We start from the raw sequence: 20,960 nt of genomic DNA on the forward strand, positions 1-20,960 counted from the left end.
ACTTAATAGTATTAACAGTAGTTAATACTTAACATGTCTTAAGGGTACACATGTTGATAATCCCTAATCCAAAATGTTCCAGTACCTTAAACTTTTTGAGCGCCAGGAGGATGCCACAAGTGGAAAATTTCATATATGACCTCATATGACAGTCAAAACATTACAATACAAAAATGTATAAAATTCAAGGCTGGCAGGTGGCATGGTGGTTGAGGGTTCTGGACTTCCACATGCCCAACCACGGTTCGAGTCCCAGACCTGGCAGCTTGCTTTCTCATTTTCCCTCTCTCTCTGTCTCTCTCACACACACACACATTCTGTTCCTCTCTGGTCAAATTAAAATAAAAAATGGAGTTAATTTTAAAAATTCTTTTAAAAAAATGTATAAAATTCAGGCTATGCATTTATGGAATAAATGAAAGTGAATTTTGTATTCAGACTTGGACCCCCCCACACAAGGTATCTCAAATATTCCAAAATCCCCAAATTCCAAAGCACAAAACACTCTGGTCTCAAACATTTCAGATAATGGATGCCCAACCTGCATTATGTATCAGGTATTACATTATGCAATCATTTAGCCTCTCAATAATTCTGTAAGTATTAGTATTTTTTTAATAAGATATGCTAATAAAAAATGGGAGAAACAGATCTCAAATCAGGTCTATGAGACTCAAAATGCAGGCTCTTAACCAATATACTATCCTAAGAACTTTCACAATAAACAAAGACAGATTTATCACCAAATACAGTGCAAAAAAGAGTTTCATTGAGGCAGGTCTTCAGACTACACCCCCAGAAACATGGAATAATTTTAGGGATATTTCACTGGGGGCAATTTTTTATTTTTTATTTTTATTTTTTTTGTTGTTGTTAGAGGGATTATACACTTGCCAGAGAAACAAAGAAGTAAAGTGAGAAAGCACTACCCTTGTGAGAGGATCACACCAAAGTCCTTTCTCCTCCATTTCTCCATTTAGGATTTTAAGCACATGCACACAATGCCTGGGATGTTTTTCAAGCTGCCAGGTCTGGGATTCAAATTACACAGTTGGCCGTGAGAGATCCAACAGCCTATACTCCATGACAGCAGCTGGCCAAGGGGATTTTTTTAAGTACTACACATTACTATAAAGCTTAGAATCCATCTTAGCTCAGAAAACAATTTCGCTCAAAATTAGATGAGAAGAGGAATTTTTATGTTATGTATGAACATTACAAGATAGACTTCTTTTTTTTCTTTTTTTTTGAGAGGTTTTTGCTATAGGGTGCATACGCTCGCCAGACAGAGACAGACAGAGAGACAAAAAGCAAACGCACACACACGCGCCCGGTGTGAGTTTAAGCCACCGGGTCTGGGACTCGAACCGCGGTCGACTATGTGGGAGTCCAGCAACATAGCCATTACGCTAACTGCTGGTCCCAAGATAGACTTTTTTTTTTTTTGAGAGATTTTCACTGTAGGGAGCATGCGCTCGCCAGACAAAGAGAGACATAGAGACAGAAAGCAAGAAATCACCCCCCGGGGGGATGGTCACGCCGCAATCCCTTCTCCTCCATTCTCCTCTCGGGATCTTGGGCACGCACGCACACGCGCCCGGCATGAGTTTTAAGCCACCGGGTCCGGGACACGAACCGCGGTCGACTACGTGGGAGTCCAGCGACATAGCCATTACGCTAACTGCTGGTTCCCCCAAGATAGACTTCTTCACCAAGGTCCTAGATCAGTGAAAAGACCTGTAACTTTGTAAAGGTAGAGTTTCAACCTCCTCCTTTCCAATATAACACAGAATTTTCTATATCCTTGAACTTTATTACCAACCATAAATCTTATTAGTTGATGATTCTAGAAAAAAGAAAAGTTGTACATACAGAATTAAAGCAAATTGAGAGCTTTTTATACCATTTTTTAAAAGTATTTCCAGCAATTTCTCTTTGTCTGTAACATTAAGAAAATAGATGAGTTTATTAGACATGAGTAGAAAGTTTTTTAAAGCGTTATATGCTTCACAACATAAAATCTGCCAGTAATGTATGCCCCTAAGCAATCAAACCATAAAAGGTTTATTTACATTAACTATAAAGGGGATAGGATTGGCAGGGCTACATTACCTTTTGGTCTGTGGTTACCAAATTCACTGGGAGCAGGGACTTTAACAGGGGTTGCTGAACTCTGAATGGTCAGCACACTAGGAGTGGCAGTAGTAGAGTTGGCCTTTGGTCTTTGTCTTGGTGCAATTGAGGTTTCTGTTGGTCCAATGGTATCTGTTATTCTAAAACAGAAGAATACACTTCATTCCAAACACTGGGACTGTTTCACATTTATCATTAATTCTATAAAGCATCTAATTCAACAGATGCATTTTAACTATTATCAGTTCTCACTTTAGTCCTCTTGGCTTCCTTCTACATCTCATTCTCAGGTATGAAATAAGAAGACGAATTTTCAAAAATCAACCAATTCTCTTAAAATAGAACAATACTATTTGAACTCTTTCATTAAAGCTGGCAGAAAAAAAGAGAGTATAGTCTCAGATTTTGCGCTTAAGGAGATGAAATGAGATTGAAAGGAAACAAAAGCCGTCACAGAAGAGTCAACGATCTGAACCAGTCAGAAATATAAGAAACGACAAGAAATAATCTGCCTTAGCTTAGAATAAAGGTGTAAGAAAAGACTGCACCTTAGAGTACGTAAAACAAAAGAAGCCAGAACTTTTAACAGGTGGAGCCATCTGCGCACATTCAACTTCTTCAATTCTTAAATTTGCTTCATTGAGAACACTGGATGTAAATTATATAAAACTTTTCCTATTAGGTCTTAGTTTAGGCCCTTGATGTGGATGCTCAAGTGGTAAGCACAGTTTGGAAAGAAAGAAAGAACATTACTTGAGAATACAGAAGACATTTGCTTTTATTTTTCAAAATAAGCCAGGTAAAATCTTTAACTTAACATTTTTATGAACTTGCTTTGTATAAATACAAACACTCAAAATACTTTTTAATAGGGTCATATGTTCTCTTTCCAACAAATTTGAAATATAATCTCTTTATTAAGTTCCCTTACCATATTTTCAAGTGATTTAGTACTTTAAAATTATATATATATATATGATTTATCAAGCGCACATCAGAAAAAGCCCAACATACAACTCCACAGTTCTTTCCTAATATTTCTATGTACCACAAGAGGGAGCTCAGTTAACAACTATCTTTGAAAGAGGAAAGAAAGAAAATGGAATTAAATCATAAGATTTTTAGAAAATTACAGAAATGTGTGTGCTTCCTAAAAATAACATTTGTAGGTGGGACAGGGATGGTACAAGTGTTTGCACTAAGAGGCAATATAATCAAATATCTCTCTTTTATTTTAATTGTCAGAGGGTATATGTATTCTTCAGAAAAGATGGAAATGGAGAGAGGGAGAAAGCACCCCAAAAAGGGAGTGGTCATACAGTACCTGCTTCTCCATTTCTCCACCCCGCTGGAATCTTAGGTACACATACATAGGCTCTAATCATATTTTTCAAGCAACTGGGGCCATGATTCAAATCAGAGTCAGCCATGGAATCCAGTTCCCCTCATCATTAGGCTTAATTGGAATCAATTAAATCTCATTTTTAATAAGTATATTGAGTTCAAAATATCAATTTAGTACTCAGACCAATGCTGTAATTCCTAAACTGAAGCAATTGGAAGAAATCTTGTCTCCAATCTTTTTGTTTCACTATCCACTATTTGTTAAGTAAATTTACTTTGCCTTTTTCTTGTCTAAATCATTCTTTATAGATTAACAACACACATAAGCAAAAACTCTAAAAAACACATTAAAAGTCTGCAGGGACCAGCAATTAGCGTAATGGCTATGTCGCTAGACTCTCATGTAGTCGACTGCAGTTCGAGTCCCGGTCTCGGTGGCTTAAACTCACACCGGGCGTGTCTGCGTGCGTGCCCAAGATCCCGAGAGGAGAATGGAAGAGAAGGGATTGCGGCGTAGCCATCCCCTCTGGGGGGGTGATTTCTCGCTTTCTATCTCTATATCTCTGTCTGTCTGTCTGGTGAGTGCACGCGCCCTATAGCAAAAACCTCTCCAAAAAAAGAAAAAAAAAAAAAAGTCTGCAGACTTTTTTCAATCAAATGTCCATTTTGCAAATGTATCACTATTTATTGTACATTTACTGATATCCAGAAAAACACTGCATATTATGCCAATTTCCTTTTTTATAAGTAATTATTTTTATTTAACTTTTATTTATTATTATTATTTTCCAGTTTGATCAGAGAGAGAGAGAGGGAAAGTGAGAAAGAAAGTCACCAGGTCCAGAACTTGAACCATGGTTGGCCATGTGGGATTTCAGCATCTTTAACCACCACACCATCTGCTGGCCCCTCTCCCATTTTCAAAGAATGTACAATACATCAAGAAAGATATGTAACGTGGTGAAAATATTACAAAATATAAATCAGGAAAAATAATCGGTGCCAAGCTAGCACTGTCAAGAGATTCATGGAGGCGTAATTGTACCTTTAACCTAATTTGGCTAGTGGAGGCTTAAGGTAGAAACTAAAGATTAAAATCGTTTAAATAAATACGATTGTATCAGACAGCGAAAAAGAAACTACACATTCTGTATGAAGGAATGAGAAGAAAATGCCTGGACAGATGAAACAGAGTGAAGATTAAAAAAAAAATTGGCTAAAATGAAAGACAACAGCCCCGGTGCCCACACCGCTGCACTGCCTCGTGTGCACTGTTACGATAGTCCCAGAGCTGCATTTGCACCTTCACTTCACTACTTCTCCGTGCTATCACCTCAACAATTTCCCTAAAGTTCAGACTGTCTCCTGCCTAAAACCCTTTAAAGTTTCTATCTGCCATGACAGTAATTCTCAACCGTTCCATTCTTAAGATCGCATCAGGTGAATTTTTACATGTATAACAGTCCGAATAACAGATGCAGTATTTGGGAAGGTAGAAGAGGACTTTTAAGAAGAAAAGCAAAGAGTGACAGAAATTCAAGTGGACAGTATGCACAAAAGCTTTTTGAAAATATGTGACTAATGAAACTGACTAGTTACAGATGTCTCCTCTGAAAATATGCCTTTTACATGAAAAACCATCTAACTTAATTTTTTAATATTAAGCTTTGTAGACATTTATATTTTTCAAGTTCTTTACTGATATTAATAAATGATAAACTTATATCATTGACCTGTAGTCATCAAAGAACCTTATTCTTTAATACACATAATGTGTAGTTTTAACAGACTACAAATAAGCACTGTGGATTTTTATTGTCCTACATCATTTGCTTGCAATTGTATAACTTGTGTCATGGTGCTAATATATGCCAGTCATTCTTGGTCAGTTGACTCTTGCTGATTTTTTTTTTTTAATCTACACCTACCTCCTTAAAGATTTAGTCTTTGATCATTTATATTTGAAAAGGTAACAGTAAAATTCAACAGACAAGTCCTACAATAATTCATAATTACTATTCAATTATAATAGTGGTTGTTAACTAAAGCTATGTCATAAATAAGCAAGACCGTTGTTCAAGCTGTATTCTTCTAAGTTATTACTGATGTAAGTTTATTCTTTCATCTTTTTCTTAAGAAATTATTTTAAAATTCAAGGAAATAAAGGTATTTTTAGGGTGATGCCATTTTCTAAAAAGTCATTCATGGGACCAGCACTTAGCGTAATGGCTATGTTGCCGGACTCTCATGTAGTCAACTGTGGTTCAAGTCCCGAACCCGGTGGCTTAAATTCACGTAGGAAATGAGTGTGTGCATGCCCAAGATCCCGAGAGGAGAATGGAGGAGAAGGGATTGTGGAATGGCCATCCCCTCAGGGAGTAATTTCTCACTTCCTGTCTCTCTGTGTCTTTCCGGCGAGCGCAGAGGGACAGGCCCTCCAGAAAAAAACCCTCCAAAAAAAAAAAAAAAAAAGTCATTCATATGCTATTTTTTAATAATATTTAAATATCACTTTGTTTACAACACAGCTGGACAATCAAGTACCAAATGTTAGAAATGACTGGAAAGGTTGACAATTCACTGGCCCACAGGCCGAAGTCCAAATTTCTCAGCCTACTACATAAACAAAGTTGTTCTGATTGGCATTTACCTATTGCTACAGCTGCATTTCTTACCACTCAACTACATGTCCCTTAGGCTCTGGTTTTAAAAAATTAGAGTTTCACCAGGGCCATTCTTCCTGCCTAAATTGCCTGCCTGCTAGTTTCCATCCCACTGGTCCAGGGAACTGCATTCCTCCTTACAGAATTTGATAGCTGCCACCCAAGGAAAGCATTCTTTTTCTGTTCTTGTCTTTTCTGTTCCCAGTCTTTCTATTCCCCATACACTCAAAGAGTGGCCAGATACCAATCACGTTGTAATGTTTGTCAATTAGAACGTCAGCTCCTTAGAGATAAACACTGCTCTTTTTCTTTGTGTTTCCATTATCTATGTATTGCATATAAAAGATATAAGGCAAACATACTGTCTGTATTGCATACAAAAGAATACAAAATAGCTGTGACCAAAACAAGTCCCCAAGTACACTATTATACCTGTCTAATAATCTAAAATAGAATCCTATTCACTTTTAAACTTAAAAAGAAAACACGTGGGACCAGCAGATGGCATAATGGTTACATTGCTGGACTCCCACCACAGTTCGAGTCCTGGACCCGGCCGCTTAAAGCTCATGCTGGGTGCGTGTACGTGTGTGCCCCAAATCCCAAGAGGAGACTAGAGGAGAAGAGACTGCAGCATGGCCATCCCCTTTGGGGAGTGCATTCTTGCTTTCTATCTCTCTCTCTGTGTCTCTCTGGTGAGTACACGTGCCCTATAGCAATAATCCCTCTTTTTTTTTTTTTTTCTTGAGAGGTTTTTGCTATAGGGCGCATGCACTCACCAGAAGGACAGAGAGCTAGAAAGCGAGAAATCAGCCCCCAGCGGGGATGGCCACCCCTCAATCCCTTCTCCTACATTCTCCTCTCGGGATTTTGGACATGCATGCACATGCACCCAGTGTAAGTCCAAGCCACCAGATCCAGGACTCGAACCACGGTCAACTACATGGGAGTTCAGCAACATAGCCATTATGCTAACTGCTGGTCCCGCAATAATCCCTCTTAAAAAAAAAAGAAGAGAAAACATGAGGTGAAATAAAATGTTTAGTATTAATAGAAACATTTCTTAACCTATATAATACATTCAAACTTATTAATGCAGTAAATAACTATAAAAAAAGACTTAAAACATATTACTTTACCAATCTTAAAAGGTATTAGTTATATAACCACTCATTACAGAGTCCACAACGTATATACATACATATTCTAAGTTCATGTTGCTTGTAAAAGCTATTTTTCTCTCCTAAAAATCTGAAGAAGTATATTAGCTATAAACTCCAACATAAAACTTCCTAAATTAGAGTTGCCATGTGACAAAAATAATGAAAATATTTCCCCAAAATGATCCATTAGTAAACAATCACTTCTTTATTGCTGAGAGAGAGTAGTCCAAGTGAAATTAATGTCAAATTCTGTCTCTAATATTTTTTAAAAACTTATTTCATACTTACTATCTAAACTATACCACAGGCAATGAGCAACACAACATCTTGGGGGATGAGGATGACATTAATCAATGATACCTGCTAGCATTAAAAACAATAATCACAGCAGTTTTGTTTTGTTTTGGTTTGGTTTGGTTTTCGGTGCCTTTTCAGTTTCAGCGTGGCTGTGCCTACCTGGCTTTTATTTGGCTTTTCCTAGCAGCTGCTTCACTAGCAGTCATCGGTTCAGGAAGAGCTGAAGGAATAGAAGAATTCTTGGAAGAAAACACACAACATTTTTTATCTTAGTTTTACTTTAATGGCAGAAAACTTTTTTTTCTAAGTCTATGGATACATTATACAACTTAAAATACACTGTCTATAGATACTATTACTTTGATATCATATACCTAAAAATTGTTTACTTGGGGACCAGCAGTTAGCGTAATGGCTATGTTGCTGGACTCCCATGTAGCTGACCACAGTCTGAGTCCCAAACCCGGTGGCTTAAACTCATGCCGGGCACGTGTGTGTGTGCGTGCCCTGATCTCGAGAGGAGAATGGAGGAGAAGGGACTGGAGTGGCCATCCCCCCTGGGGGTGATTTCTTGCTTTCTGTCTCTCTTTCTCTGTCTTTCTGGTGAGCACACGCACCCTATAGCAAAAAACAAAAAGGCTCAAAAAAAAAAAAAAAAAAAATAAGATAGTTTACTTGTGCTTGCCAAATCTCATCTGCAAATATCACCACACGTTAAACAAACGTCACTTTCATATTCGTGTTCCAAACTCAGAAAATAGCAGAACTATTAGAAAAGAGAAGAATCATTGTGACTACTTCACAAATGAGTAAATGTTTTTTTTGTTTGTTTGTTTGTTTATCTGTTTGTTTTTGCTTATAAAACTGAGGGACAGAGGCTGGTATTTTCAACAGGATCTGGACATGCCGAGCTCCATCTGCCCCAGCCTGCCAGCTAGCAAAGATGGCAGGAACACACCACTGCACCCAACCTGCTTTCAGACTGCTCTGGGAACCGAACCCAAGCATCCCACGTGGCTCCAGCCTCATGTTGTGGTGCCTTACCATCTGTACTACCACAGCTGGGCCCAAGTGGGTAAATCTTAGGCAAAATGAAGAAGATTACATTTGTAAATCAAGGACTATTTTGCATTTTGGAAAAAGAAGCCAAAACCAAGGATAAGAGCAAAGAGCTTTTTCTAAATATCACAGATAATTTTCCTAACACTGACTATAAGCTCTTGAAAATGAGAGTCCCAATGTTTGGCTCACAGTGGATAATGAATATTTGCTGAAATAAAAAAAGCTAAAAATCCACAGTCAAATGTCAAACAAAGCTACTTTCATTATTAGAATATCAGAACATTTAAACTTCAACAGAGAAAATATTATACTGACATGGTAAGGACTTCAGAAATCAAAAAGGACAAGTACCACATTCCTTCTTTTGTCTTAGTGGGGTAGATTAAGTAGTGCATAAAAAGAACAGTAAGAACAATTCAGGCCAGAATCATCTTTTAAAAGTTGAGAACGGCATAAGGGCAGTGATGATTCTAACAACATTTATTAAGATTAGCAGACACTTGGTATACTCAATTCATCTGTATTAAGTGTACTGGTCCAGATAGTAAATCAAATTTGAAGTTTCTGAATGTTAGCTATTATCACCAACTTAGCACCCTTAATGGAACAGCCACTGGGTTTTATATTTATTAGTTATAATCCTTATAATTACTAGCCTTGTTTCACAGGAAAAAAAAAAGAAAAAAGAAAACACTGGACATTAAGGAACCTAAAAGCTACAAAATCAGTCACCAATAAAAACAGTATTGAACCCAGGACTCTTCACAATTCCTATACTCTTTACATCAAAGATTCCCAAACTTTCTCACTTAACAGAGCACTTACTATCTCAGGTTTGTTTGTTTGTTTTTATTTATTTAAATTTACTAAAGTGTACATGTGCTCTTTGGAGACAGAGCAAGAAAGGACCCCCCCGCCCCCGCCCCAGGAGGATGGGTATACCACAATCCCTTCTCCACCATCCTCTTCTAAGGATTTTCAGCACTCACGTACATGTGCCTAGCGTGCTTTTCAAGCTGCAGGGTACGGAACTGAAACTGCACAGTCTACGTGAGATCCAGCCACCTTAAAGGCCACACCACCTGGCTGGCCTTTATCTCATGTATTTTTCATGGCTCTTCTAGGCCAAGAAAGGTTAACAATCCTGCTGATTAATAAATGGTAAGGCCCAAGCAACTTAATAAATACAGGGCTATGTCAGATAGATGTCACTGTGTTTCTCTCAAAAATGCAGTTTGGGAATGGCAGCTTTATATTAAAAATACAATCTGAGGGAGACCAGCAGTTAGAGTAATGGTTATGTCGCTGGACTCCCATGTAGTCAACCGCGGTTCGCGTCCCGGACCCGGTGGCTTAAAACTCACGCCGGGCATGTGTGCATGCGTGCCCAAGATCCCAGGAGGAGAAAAGAGAAGGGATTGGGGTGTGGCCATCCCCCCGGGGGGTGATTTCTGGCTTTCTGTCTGTCTCTCTCTCTGTCTGTCTGGCGAGCACACGCACCCTATAGAAAAAACCTCTAAAAAAAAAAAAAAAATACAATCAGAACACTAGCAGACCAGATTCATGAAATGACTAATTCTGAAATGATGTGTATTTACACACAATAAAATGGATTTAAATAAATATCCTACTTGAAAAACTACTTACATTGATGTTAGAGATTGGGCAATCCTTTTTGGCAAATTTAAATGCAAAATAGGACACTTGAAATATATCAGGTCTATGCTCTGGATCTGGTTCAAGCATGAACCCTGCAAGAATAGATCAAAATGTTATGAAGTTTTACTGAACACAGATGCTATTTAGGGGCACATTATAAGGCTAAAAAAATATAAAGATGATTCCCATTTTATGATGGTTCAACTGACAATTTTTTGGCTTTACATTACAATAATATGAAAGCTATACACATTGGGTAGAAACCACATTTTGAGTACCATACGACCATTCTGTTTTTCACTTTTAGTGCAGTATCCAATAAATTACGTTAAGATATTCAAAGCTTTATTACAAATAGGCTTTATGGTAGTTGAGTTTCCTCAACTTTAGGCTAATTTAAGTGTTCTGAGCACATTTAACGTAGACCAGGCTAAGCCATGATTTTCAATAGGTTAAACACATTTTCTACTTGTGATATTTTCAATTTACAGTGGATTTATTAGGATGTAATTTCATCTTAATGAACATCTGTATATTTTCTCTTCCATTCTAAGATCAGTGATGACTCTAACAAATTTTGCTGATATTTGCAGAGAATACAGAAATTGCTATCTTATAAATTAACTTAAAGCCCTGTCCCAAGCTAATGGCAGATCATACAATAACTCCGCAACAAAAATATGAATGACAAATAAGATCAGTCTCTTGAAAAAGTAACATAAAACAAAAACTGACTTTCCCTCTCTCTCTCTGCATCTCTTTCTCGCTGGTCAAATTAAATAATAATAATGAATAAAATTAAATTAAAATTTTTTTGTAAAATACTGGTTTTAGTGAACACTGGAGAATAAATTCAAGAAAGTGCCAATTATTTTGAAGATACTTAAAAATAATTTTAAAAATTCTATTATCTAAAAAAACCTCTATCAATTTTTTTTTTAAGGGTACATTAGGGGGACCATCAGATGGAGTAATGGTTAACATCTCTGAACTCCCAACATAGTCGACTGTGGTTCATGTCCCAGACTCGGTGGCTTAAAATTCATGCCAGGCACACATGGGCCCAAAATCCTGAGAGAATGGCCATCCCCCTGGGGGAGGGGTTAGGTCTCGCTTTCTGTCTCTCTCTCTCTCTGTCTCTCTCTCTCTCTCTCTCTCTCTGGCAAGTGCATGCACCTTATAGTAAGAATTTCTTTTGGAAAAAAAGGGGGAGCATGTGTGGGGTTGACAGGTGGCATGGTGGATTAAGGCACTGGACTCACACATAAACGATTGCGGTTCAAGTCCCAGACTTGGTGGCTTGCTTTCTCACTTTCCCTGTGTCTCTCTCTGTGCCTCTCTCAGGTCAAATTTTAAAAGTAATAACAAATAAAATAATTCTTTATTTTAAAAAATTCTTAAAAGGGGCATGTGCATTCACTGGAGAGAGAAAGAGCCACAGAGAAAGAAAGTGAGAAACCACTTCCCAGGGGAGTAGGTATGCCTCAATCCCTTTTCCTCCACTCTCCTTTTGGGATTTTGGGGCACTCATGCACATGCACCAGGTGTATTTTCCAAGTCCTTGGGTCTGGGATTTAAATGTGTACTTGGCCACATGGGAATCCACTGCCTTTAACCACCACGCCACCTGGCTAAGTCCACCTCTATTAATTTTTCAATGTGATCCTGAATGATTCATTTTAAAAAGCTAAATTACTACATAATAATCTATGTAAGAAAGTAGTACAGAACTGGCACTATAGTTTTCCAAAAACATTTTTTAATCATACTAATGCTAATGATATTCACTATAGTTCATATTTCAACACGTTATCATTTCTTGTTCAAAAGAACAAGCAGAGTTTTATGGGTCTTTTACAGATTTCACAGCAACCTTATAGCATGGTTTGAAATGCCTGAAATTTTTTCTTAAAAAAAAAAATAACTCTATTACTATTTGTTTTTCCTTGAATGTCTTTAATTAAAAATTTTAAATTTCACAAGAAAGTTAACATTTATACTGAATTCTATAACTGAAAAATTCACATTTTATTAAGATAGTGCCATGTCTAATGCTGCTTCATTAACTCTATGTTCTTTTTTTTTGACCAGAGAAAGACAAAGTGCGAGAGAGAGGGAGAAGGAAAGCGAGAAAGCAAGTCAGATCTGGGATTCAAACCACAGTCAGCCATGTAGGAGTCCAGCGTCCTTAGTCACCACACCACCTGCTGGCCCTGGGTTCATTATATTTAAATTAATTTAACTACTGGAAATGTAAAACTTACAGCATTAAGTAGATAATATTCTAGTTTGCTAATAAAACAATGTATATAGAAATCAAACTTTATAAATGCCTAAGATAAAATTATAAAACAAAATGAAATAAATCTTCTCTTCAAATTTAAGTAATATTTTGAATAAAGAACATGCAATTTATCTCCAATGATATGATAAACTCATTCTGGCTAAAAAAAATAGAGTGTACCAAATGAAAATGAACACAAAACTTGGGAATTTAGAGAGGAAAGCCTGAGTTCTATTTAAAAAATACAAAGGTTCTTTAAGTAACCTGATTTGATATATTTAAGATGCTAACATATATCACATATAAAATTTATTTTTATAATTATATCACCATTGTTAAATTAAAATAACTAAAAACATTCCAAGATTTATTTATATGTATTCAACCTCATTTCAGAAAAGCCTTAAGGGATCTACGAGTTTTATTTTTTTCCACTAAAAGTATTTTATCTTGAAACCAACAGAAAATAAATTTTTTAATTTATTTCATTCAATTTCATTCATTCATTTATTTTAATTTGACCAGAGAGACACAGAGAGAGAGAAAGAGAAAGAGAGAGGAAAGTGAGAAAGCAAGCCACCAGGTCCAGGATTTGAGCCATGGTCAGCCATGTGCGATTGTCCAGCCCCTTAACTACCACACCACCTGCTGGTCCCGATAATAAAATTTGTTAACAGAAATATTTTGCTATAGGGCATGTGTGATCACTAGAGACAAAGGGAGAAAAGTGAGAAATCACAGCCCCCAGGGGGATGGCCATGCATCAGTCCTTTCTCTTCCATTCTCCTCTCAGGATTTTGGACGCAAACACACATGTGCACCCCAGAGTGAGTTTCCAGCCACTGGGTCTGGAATTCAAACCATGTGGGAGTCCAGTACCTTAACCACTACACCACCTACTGGACCCATTATTACATGTTTTACAAGTTACACCAGTATATGAGATGAGGATAAATTTAAACATATTTTTAACACTAAATGCTTACTCATGTAATTTTTTAAAAGAAATCTATCAAATACACAAACTTATGATCTAATTTTCCTATTCCAAGAATTTAAGTTCATCTGTTTTTTTTTTAATCTAACTTTAAGAGTAGCTAATTAAAATATGTATTTCTATAAAGGACTTAGCTTATAAAACTATAATATTTTTAAGTAAGTAAGAAATTTAGGACCATTGGAAAAATAATGGCTGAGGAAGGTAATGGGGATACGATAATGAGGTCATTAGAGAAACTGCTTAGGAGTGTATCTTAAATGTACGTCCAAAATTCAGCTCTTTACCTTCTAGCTATCAATATAAATAGGTCAACAAGATTCATTACATGAATCGCAGTGTTCTTAACACAAAAACAAACCAAGTGCTAAGGAAAAACACTATTCCTGATACCGAAAGAAAGCAAATTCTCCCTGAGTCTCTTTAAGGTGTCTCACAGGGTGAAAAATTTAGGTATTGCAATGAGTGAAACTATGGACTAGTGGCATGACTCCTACATGCAATTCAGTTGGAGAAATTCTACAGGGCTAGAAGATAGGATGATAGAAGGACACACTTACTTTGTGTTCTAGATTAATCCAAGAAAAGCTTTATAAATATCTAAAGAGAAACAGAATAATCCTTCAGGCAATTCCTTTCTTTCCCTTTCATGACAGTTGAGAAGTTTTAAGGGAAAATAAATAAATTTGAGATTTTATGTTCTAAGTAGTACTGATATGGGTAATTCTCTAAAGTTAAGCACATCACCACATGTTCTAATGATTAGGTACCCAGGCTAAAGGTACCAATGGAACTGTTATTATCTTATAAACAAACAAAGGCAACTTTGATTCTTCTGACCCATTTTTCCACATGGGAATATATATGCTAAAGCCCGTTTAGTCTGTCCAACTGTAGTTTCCCCATTTATGTGACATAAAATCAATTCAAAAGGTCATGGCTAGTATTTATTTTAATGAAGTAAAACAGAAAACAGAGTATATTAATGTAGTAATTACAAACAATTTTTCATGAAACTTGACCCAGTTTACATGTGTGTGTGTGTGTGTGTGTGTGTGTGTGTGTGTGTCTGTGTGTACTCCAGGTTGCAACCAGAATGTATTTTTTACATTAGGTCAGTGAGAAAACTCTGAAATCATTGTGCTAATATAGTACCATGGCCTCTCTTTACTAGTATAACTGTTTCCCCTTAGAAAACAACAGTGATTTGTGGAACCAGCAGGTGGCATGGTGGCTGGGGTGCTGGACACTCCCACATGGCCAACCACGGTTTGAGTCCTGGGCCTGGTGGCTTGCTTTCTCAGTTTCTCTCTATTTCTCTCTGTGTCTTTCTCTGCTCAAATTAAGAATAAAATAAATAAATAAAATAAAATTTTCAAAAAGAAAAAACAGTGATTTGTCTAATTGTTAAGACTAGAAAATAGAAGCACATGCCTACATGTGTCAATCTTGATGCACTTTTTTCTTTTTTGGAGATTTCTGGTACAGAGTGCATGTATTTGCTGGAGAGACAGAGAGACAGAAAGTGAGAAATCACCTCGTGGGAGGATGGTCATGCAGCAATCTCTTCTCCTCCATTCTTCTCTTGGGATCTTAGGCATGCATGCACACACACCTGGCGTGAGTTTCAAGGCACCAAGTCTGGGACAAAAACCCCATTTAGCCATGTGGGAGTCAGTCCAGCGACGTATAAACATTATGCCATCTGCTGGTCTCAATGTACTTTTCTTTTAGAACAAGTTATTCTCAGACTGTACATGTTCTTTGCTAATCTCTTTTTTATAAGTGGACTGCCTCTGTGGAGGAAGTACATGGTTTTGTACCACTGCCTTTGGCTGGTATGTGTAACTATGCAGGCAGGTACAGAATAACAGGCCCATCGGGTTTCAGATCTCAATTTCATTCTGCAATGTGTTTTTATCAGTATTAAAGTGGACAGAGCAGATGAACTCCCATTCCTAATCTCTGATTTGGTGTGTGTGTGTGTGTGTGTGTGTGTATAGTTTTAAATTCTAGGTATAAAAGATTAAGAATTCAGGGTCAGCAAGTGGTGTGATAATTAAGGCACTAGAGTCCCACTTTCTCTCTTTATCTCTCTGTGTTTCTGTCTTCTCTGGTGAGCACATGCGCTCTATAGTAAAGTAAATAATAATAATAATACATAAAATTAAATAAATAATTCTCAGGAAAAAAAAGACTAAGGATCATGCTGAAACTCAAAGATAGAACACAGCTATATTTTTCTCTCTAAACTATTTTAAATTAAATAATCATCATCATTAAAAATAAAACTTAATATAGAGTTTGTTTCTGAAATAAACTCAAAGCACCTTTAAGCATTTAAATAATTTTTTACAATTCACCAAAAGAATGATTTATAAAATGTACCCTTGCATTAGTGAATGATCTAATCTTGAATGCAGAAGCATTAACTTCAATCCAGCTAATTCTGGGGTAGACCCATCAGGAATGACAACTTCAGTTTTTAAAAGTTTGCCCAGAATCATTTCCTCTCATAATACCTAAAACTCAAGACTAGTATTTTGTCAACTCCTACCTCATGACAACAAAACTGTACCATCCACAAGATACATGCTCCTGGGGAGGAGGAGCAAATTAAGGAATGTGTGTGTATAGTGCATCCAAAAGTGATATCAAGAGATTAAGTTTTAAAATAAACTAAAAGCAGAGAAGCTAAAATACACCTTTGTCATATAACTCAAAAATGGTCATGTGAATCACCATAAGACATCACTGACACTGATTCTACCACAAATATAAAATCGGCTTTCAAAAAATTAGTCTCATAAAAATAAAAGGGTATTTATTTCTCTGTTCATCCTATTTGTATAACTCTACTGACACAATTCCCCTTTCAGACTTTTGGACATGTCTGCACACACAACACCTGGCATGTTTCTCAAGTCACTGGACCTGGGACTCAAACCATGCAGTCAGCCATATGGGATCCAGCCACCTTAACCACCCAGACACCAGTTGGCCCAGACACAAATACTACTCATACAACTTGATCACACAACAGAGACAGTACAGAAGATAGCATATGACTAAATCATCACATTTCCTCTTCATGCATGAGACATAGCCAAGCAAAAATCGCTTCTCCGAGGGAGCGGTTAAGTTTATACTAACACTGCACAGGGAAGTATAGCATCCCTGAACATTCCAACAAAAATAGCAGCTAAAGCAGTAGCTGCTGCTGCTGCTGCCAAGTTATATTATGGTTTAATCAAGGACCAAAGCCAAGAATTAAAGTGTTACCATTCAAGGTACACAAAACAATGGATCTACGCCTAGGCCCCGAAAAAAAGTTAAGCCAGCATCTCTACCAGTTCAACCAATTTAGAAGGAAAATACTTTGGATAGAAGACTCAAAAGAATATTTCTCCTTAAATTTTTTAATTAACGTGACTGAATGTATTTCTTTTCTTTTCTTTTTTTGGAGAGGTTTTTGCTATAGGGCACATGCACTTGGCACACACGCACCCGGTGTGAGTTGTAAGCCTCCGGGTCCAGGACTTGAACTGCAGTCGACTACATGGGAGTCCAGCGACATAGCCATTACGCTAACTGCTGGTCCATGAATGTATTTCTTCTTTGAGAACAGGTTGTTCACATCAATTACCAATTTTTAAATTGGACTGATTCTTACCTGTCGGTAAACTGAGTTCCTTGTGTGTTTCAGTTATTTTTTATTTTTATTTCATTTTCTTTTATACATTCAATCACATTATTTATCCTACAAAGTGAACATTTCAACATGTGAACATTCCTCCCCAGTCCAGCCAACAGAACTATAAAATTATCTTCAACAGATAATACACATTTCTTTCAGTGGGTGGAAAAAGCTTTCAAGCCTGATACTAAGGAGAAGAAATACGAGGCCGAGAAGGCTGATGCCAGTGGCGAGATTAAAAAGAGTGATCCCACAGCTAAACAGCCCAAGAATGGGAAGCTCCATTGCAGCTGGAACCCTCAGCAGATATTCCCAATCTGCCATCTACAAGAGGAAATACTTAGCCACTAAATCCAAGACTGAAGAGAAAAAGGAGAAGATTCTTCCCAGTGTCACAAAACCAGCTAGTGGTGACAAGAATGGTGGTTAAACTTTGGGGAACCGGCAGTTAGCGTAATGGCTATGTCGCTGGACTCCCACGTAGTCGACCGCGGTTTGTGTCCCGGACCCGGTGGCTTAAAACTCACGCCGGGCACGTGTGCGTGCGTGCCCAAGATCCCGAGAGGAGAATGGAGGAGAGCGGATTGCGGCGTGACCATCCCCCTGGGGGGTGATTTCTCGCTTTCTGTCTCTATGTCTCTCTCTGTCTGTCTGGCGAGCGCACGCGCCCTACAGTGAAAATCTCTATAAAAAAAAAAAAAAAAAAAAAAAAACTTTGCAAAATGCCTAGGTATTATCCTACTGAAGATGTGCCTCGAAAGCTGTTGAGAAAGCTGCAAACCAGCTTCACTCTCAGGATCATCCTCACTGGACGCCACAGAGACAAGAGAGTGGTTTTCCTGAAGCAGCTGAGCAGTGGTTTGCTACTTGTAACTGGACTTCTGGTCCTCAATCCAGTTCCACTACATAAAACACACCAGAAATTTGCCATTGCCACTTCTACAAAATTGATATTAACGAAGTAAAAATCCCAAAACACCTCATTGATGCTTGCTTCAAGAAAAAGAAGTTGCAGAAGCCCAGAAACCAGGAAGGTGAGATCTTCGACACAGAGAAAGAGAAATACAAGATTACAGAGCAGCGTAAGGTTGATCAGAAAGCTGTGATTTTGCAAATTTTACCAAAAATCAAAGCTATTCCTCAGCTCCAGGGTTACCTGTGATTCATGTCTGCCCTTACAAATGGAGTTTATCCTTACAAATTGGGGTTCTAAATTTCTTGCCAAGAACCTAATTAAATAACTGATGTGTGTATATGTTTTAAGTTGGTTCTTTTTTACTTGTCCTCTCCCACAGACTTCCATTTTTTACACTTATAGTAATCTACCTAAAAAGAGAAACATCCTCTCTAATTTTGCAAGCACAAATACTCCAAGCTCTTACTTGTATTTTCATCTTTTATTACAGAAACTGATATGTTCAGTATATGATTTACATAACTTACTCTATGGACTGTTGCACTAAAACCAATCAAATGTGTTTAAGCACAAGGAAGACATGAATTGGCACTATAATGTGCCCAGATGGGATAATCCAGGTAACTGTGCCTGGAGGTTAAAAATCACAGCCCATTATCTACATTTCTCCCGGGGTAACCAAAACCAATGACTGAAAATCTCCAACAAAACTAATCTCAATCTTTGATTTCTTTTCAAAAGTACATTCAAATCCGTAAATTTTTTTCCAAAAATAATATAGGAGAAAACAGAGTACGGAGGTAAGAATACTGGCCAGGAGTTGGTAATCACTAAAGCTCACATGAAAATGTACTGTATACTAAAAAAAAAAAAAAAATTACTGTATGTTCTGTCTATATACTTTTTAAATTTTCCATAATATGTTTAAGTGTATTAAAATAAGTACTCAAATTCCTGATTTCCCATAAAATAAAGTATTAAAATGAATTTAACCACAAAAGAACTAAGATAGGTCTTAGCTAAGATAAAGAAACCATAAAGCAACAGTAATTAAGCAGTCTTGAAAACAAGAAAAACTTTTTTTTTCATGTTTGTTAAAAAGTATTATATCACTGTACAAAATTGAGAGGTAAGAAAAATCATCTTAGCAGTTATATTTAACAGTATTTCTGGAATGTATAATTATGGAAAGCCTTTGCTAGATCCACCATACACCCACGAAACCAAGTTAACTCTTCAAGGCACCCAAAGGAATCTCTTCAGGGACAGTACACCCAGATAGGTATCTGACAGTGAATACCCTGGCCCTTACCCAGAAAAGGAGAAATCAGGTTATGTCAGGAAGAGCTATAATAAATGCACCAGCAGTTGTTGTTGTGATAGCTATTATTAGTTGTAATGAAGGTATTCTTAAAGACTATCTCAGACTGAGAAGTTACCTATAATTCATTTAATTCTCCTAATAAGCCCAAGAGGTAGAAATTTTAATATGCCCATTTTAGAACCAGGAAATTGGGCCCAAACTGGTGATGTAGTCGGTGGCAAATGGAACTGTGGTGTGGGAGGCCACATGGCCAGCTGCAGGTCTGGATCCCTAGGTGGGCTTGAAAACACACCACACATGTGCGCACATGCCAAGAATCTTGAGGGGCTGGAGGGCTCCAGGTAGGTGACTGTGGCATGGCTGGACCCTGCCTAGGGTGCAGCTCTCTCTCTCTCTCTCTAGTATGCACACATGTGATCGCTATCGCAAATAAAATAACAATAAATTTCAAATAAAAATAATTGGGGAAACTGAGGCAAATAGTAACACCCATGTTTATATCAAATAAATGACAAAGCATACACAAAACTAGGATGTTGGCCTCTAGATTCCTTGCTCTTCATTTCCATAGTGTACACTTCCTTAACATGGATCTTATAACATGCACACTAAGAGAAAAGTGAGGTAGTCAGTCTTCTGTTTACTCTTAACTCTTCAGTAATCCTGTTAGTCATGCTTTTCATTTTCCTCTCACTGTTCTCTAAGTTCTTTTCAACTCTAAGATCCAAAAATGCAAAGTGCTTCTTTCCTCACCCTTCATCTCACCCTCCAAGCCACCCCCGTTATTTGACTATTGAAAAAGTTAACAAAAGATATGAAGGAAGTCTTAAAAGTTTAAAAGTTGATTCACCTAACCCCAGTCAGAATGGCGAAGATTAAAAAGCAAATAATGGTAAATGCTAGAGGGGATGTGGTGAAAGCAGAACACTCCTACACTGTTGGTAGGAATGTAAATTGGTCCAGCCACTATAGAGAACAATATGAAGGATCCTCAAAGACCTTCAAATAGCACTACCATATGATCCAGCAATTCTACTCCTGGGTATCTACCCAAAGGACAGGAGAGCACTCAGTTGGAAAAGTGCCTGCACAACTATTTTCACTACAGCATTATTCACGATGTTAAGACATGGAACCAACTCAAATGTCCACAGATGAATGGATTGAAAAATTGTGGCACATATACTCCATGGAATACTATTCAGCCATAAAAAAACAACAAGGCCCTGGCATTTGATAGAAAGTGGACAGATATGGAAGATTTGTTGCTGAGTGAAGTTAAGTCAGGCTATGAAAGAGAGACACTGTATGTCTCCACTTAACATATACCAACTGTGTCTATGGTACAGACTGAAAGACTGGAAAATATAGAAGTATTAAAAATTGTAATGGACACTACAGGCAAAGTGGAAAGAGAGTGG

At 37.4% G+C, this 20,960-nt stretch overlaps 1 protein-coding gene across 1 annotated transcript in view; it reads right to left on the minus strand.

Moving 5' to 3' along the window:
* BMP2K (BMP2 inducible kinase) overlaps nt 1-20,960 on the minus strand; it is a gene marked incomplete at its 5' end in the record, with an annotated part of 136,537 nt that overhangs the window by 53,964 nt on the left and 61,613 nt on the right. The window contains 3 exon segments of the mRNA XM_006151481.3: nt 2,113-2,273; nt 7,760-7,839; nt 10,310-10,413. Coding sequence (XP_006151543.2) covers nt 2,113-2,273; nt 7,760-7,839; nt 10,310-10,413 — 345 coding nt within the window.

Source organism: Tupaia chinensis, unplaced genomic scaffold (assembly GCF_000334495.1).
Source record: "Tupaia chinensis unplaced genomic scaffold, TupChi_1.0 Scaffold000318_1, whole genome shotgun sequence".
NCBI classification, from domain to species: Eukaryota; Metazoa; Chordata; class Mammalia; order Scandentia; family Tupaiidae; genus Tupaia; species Tupaia belangeri.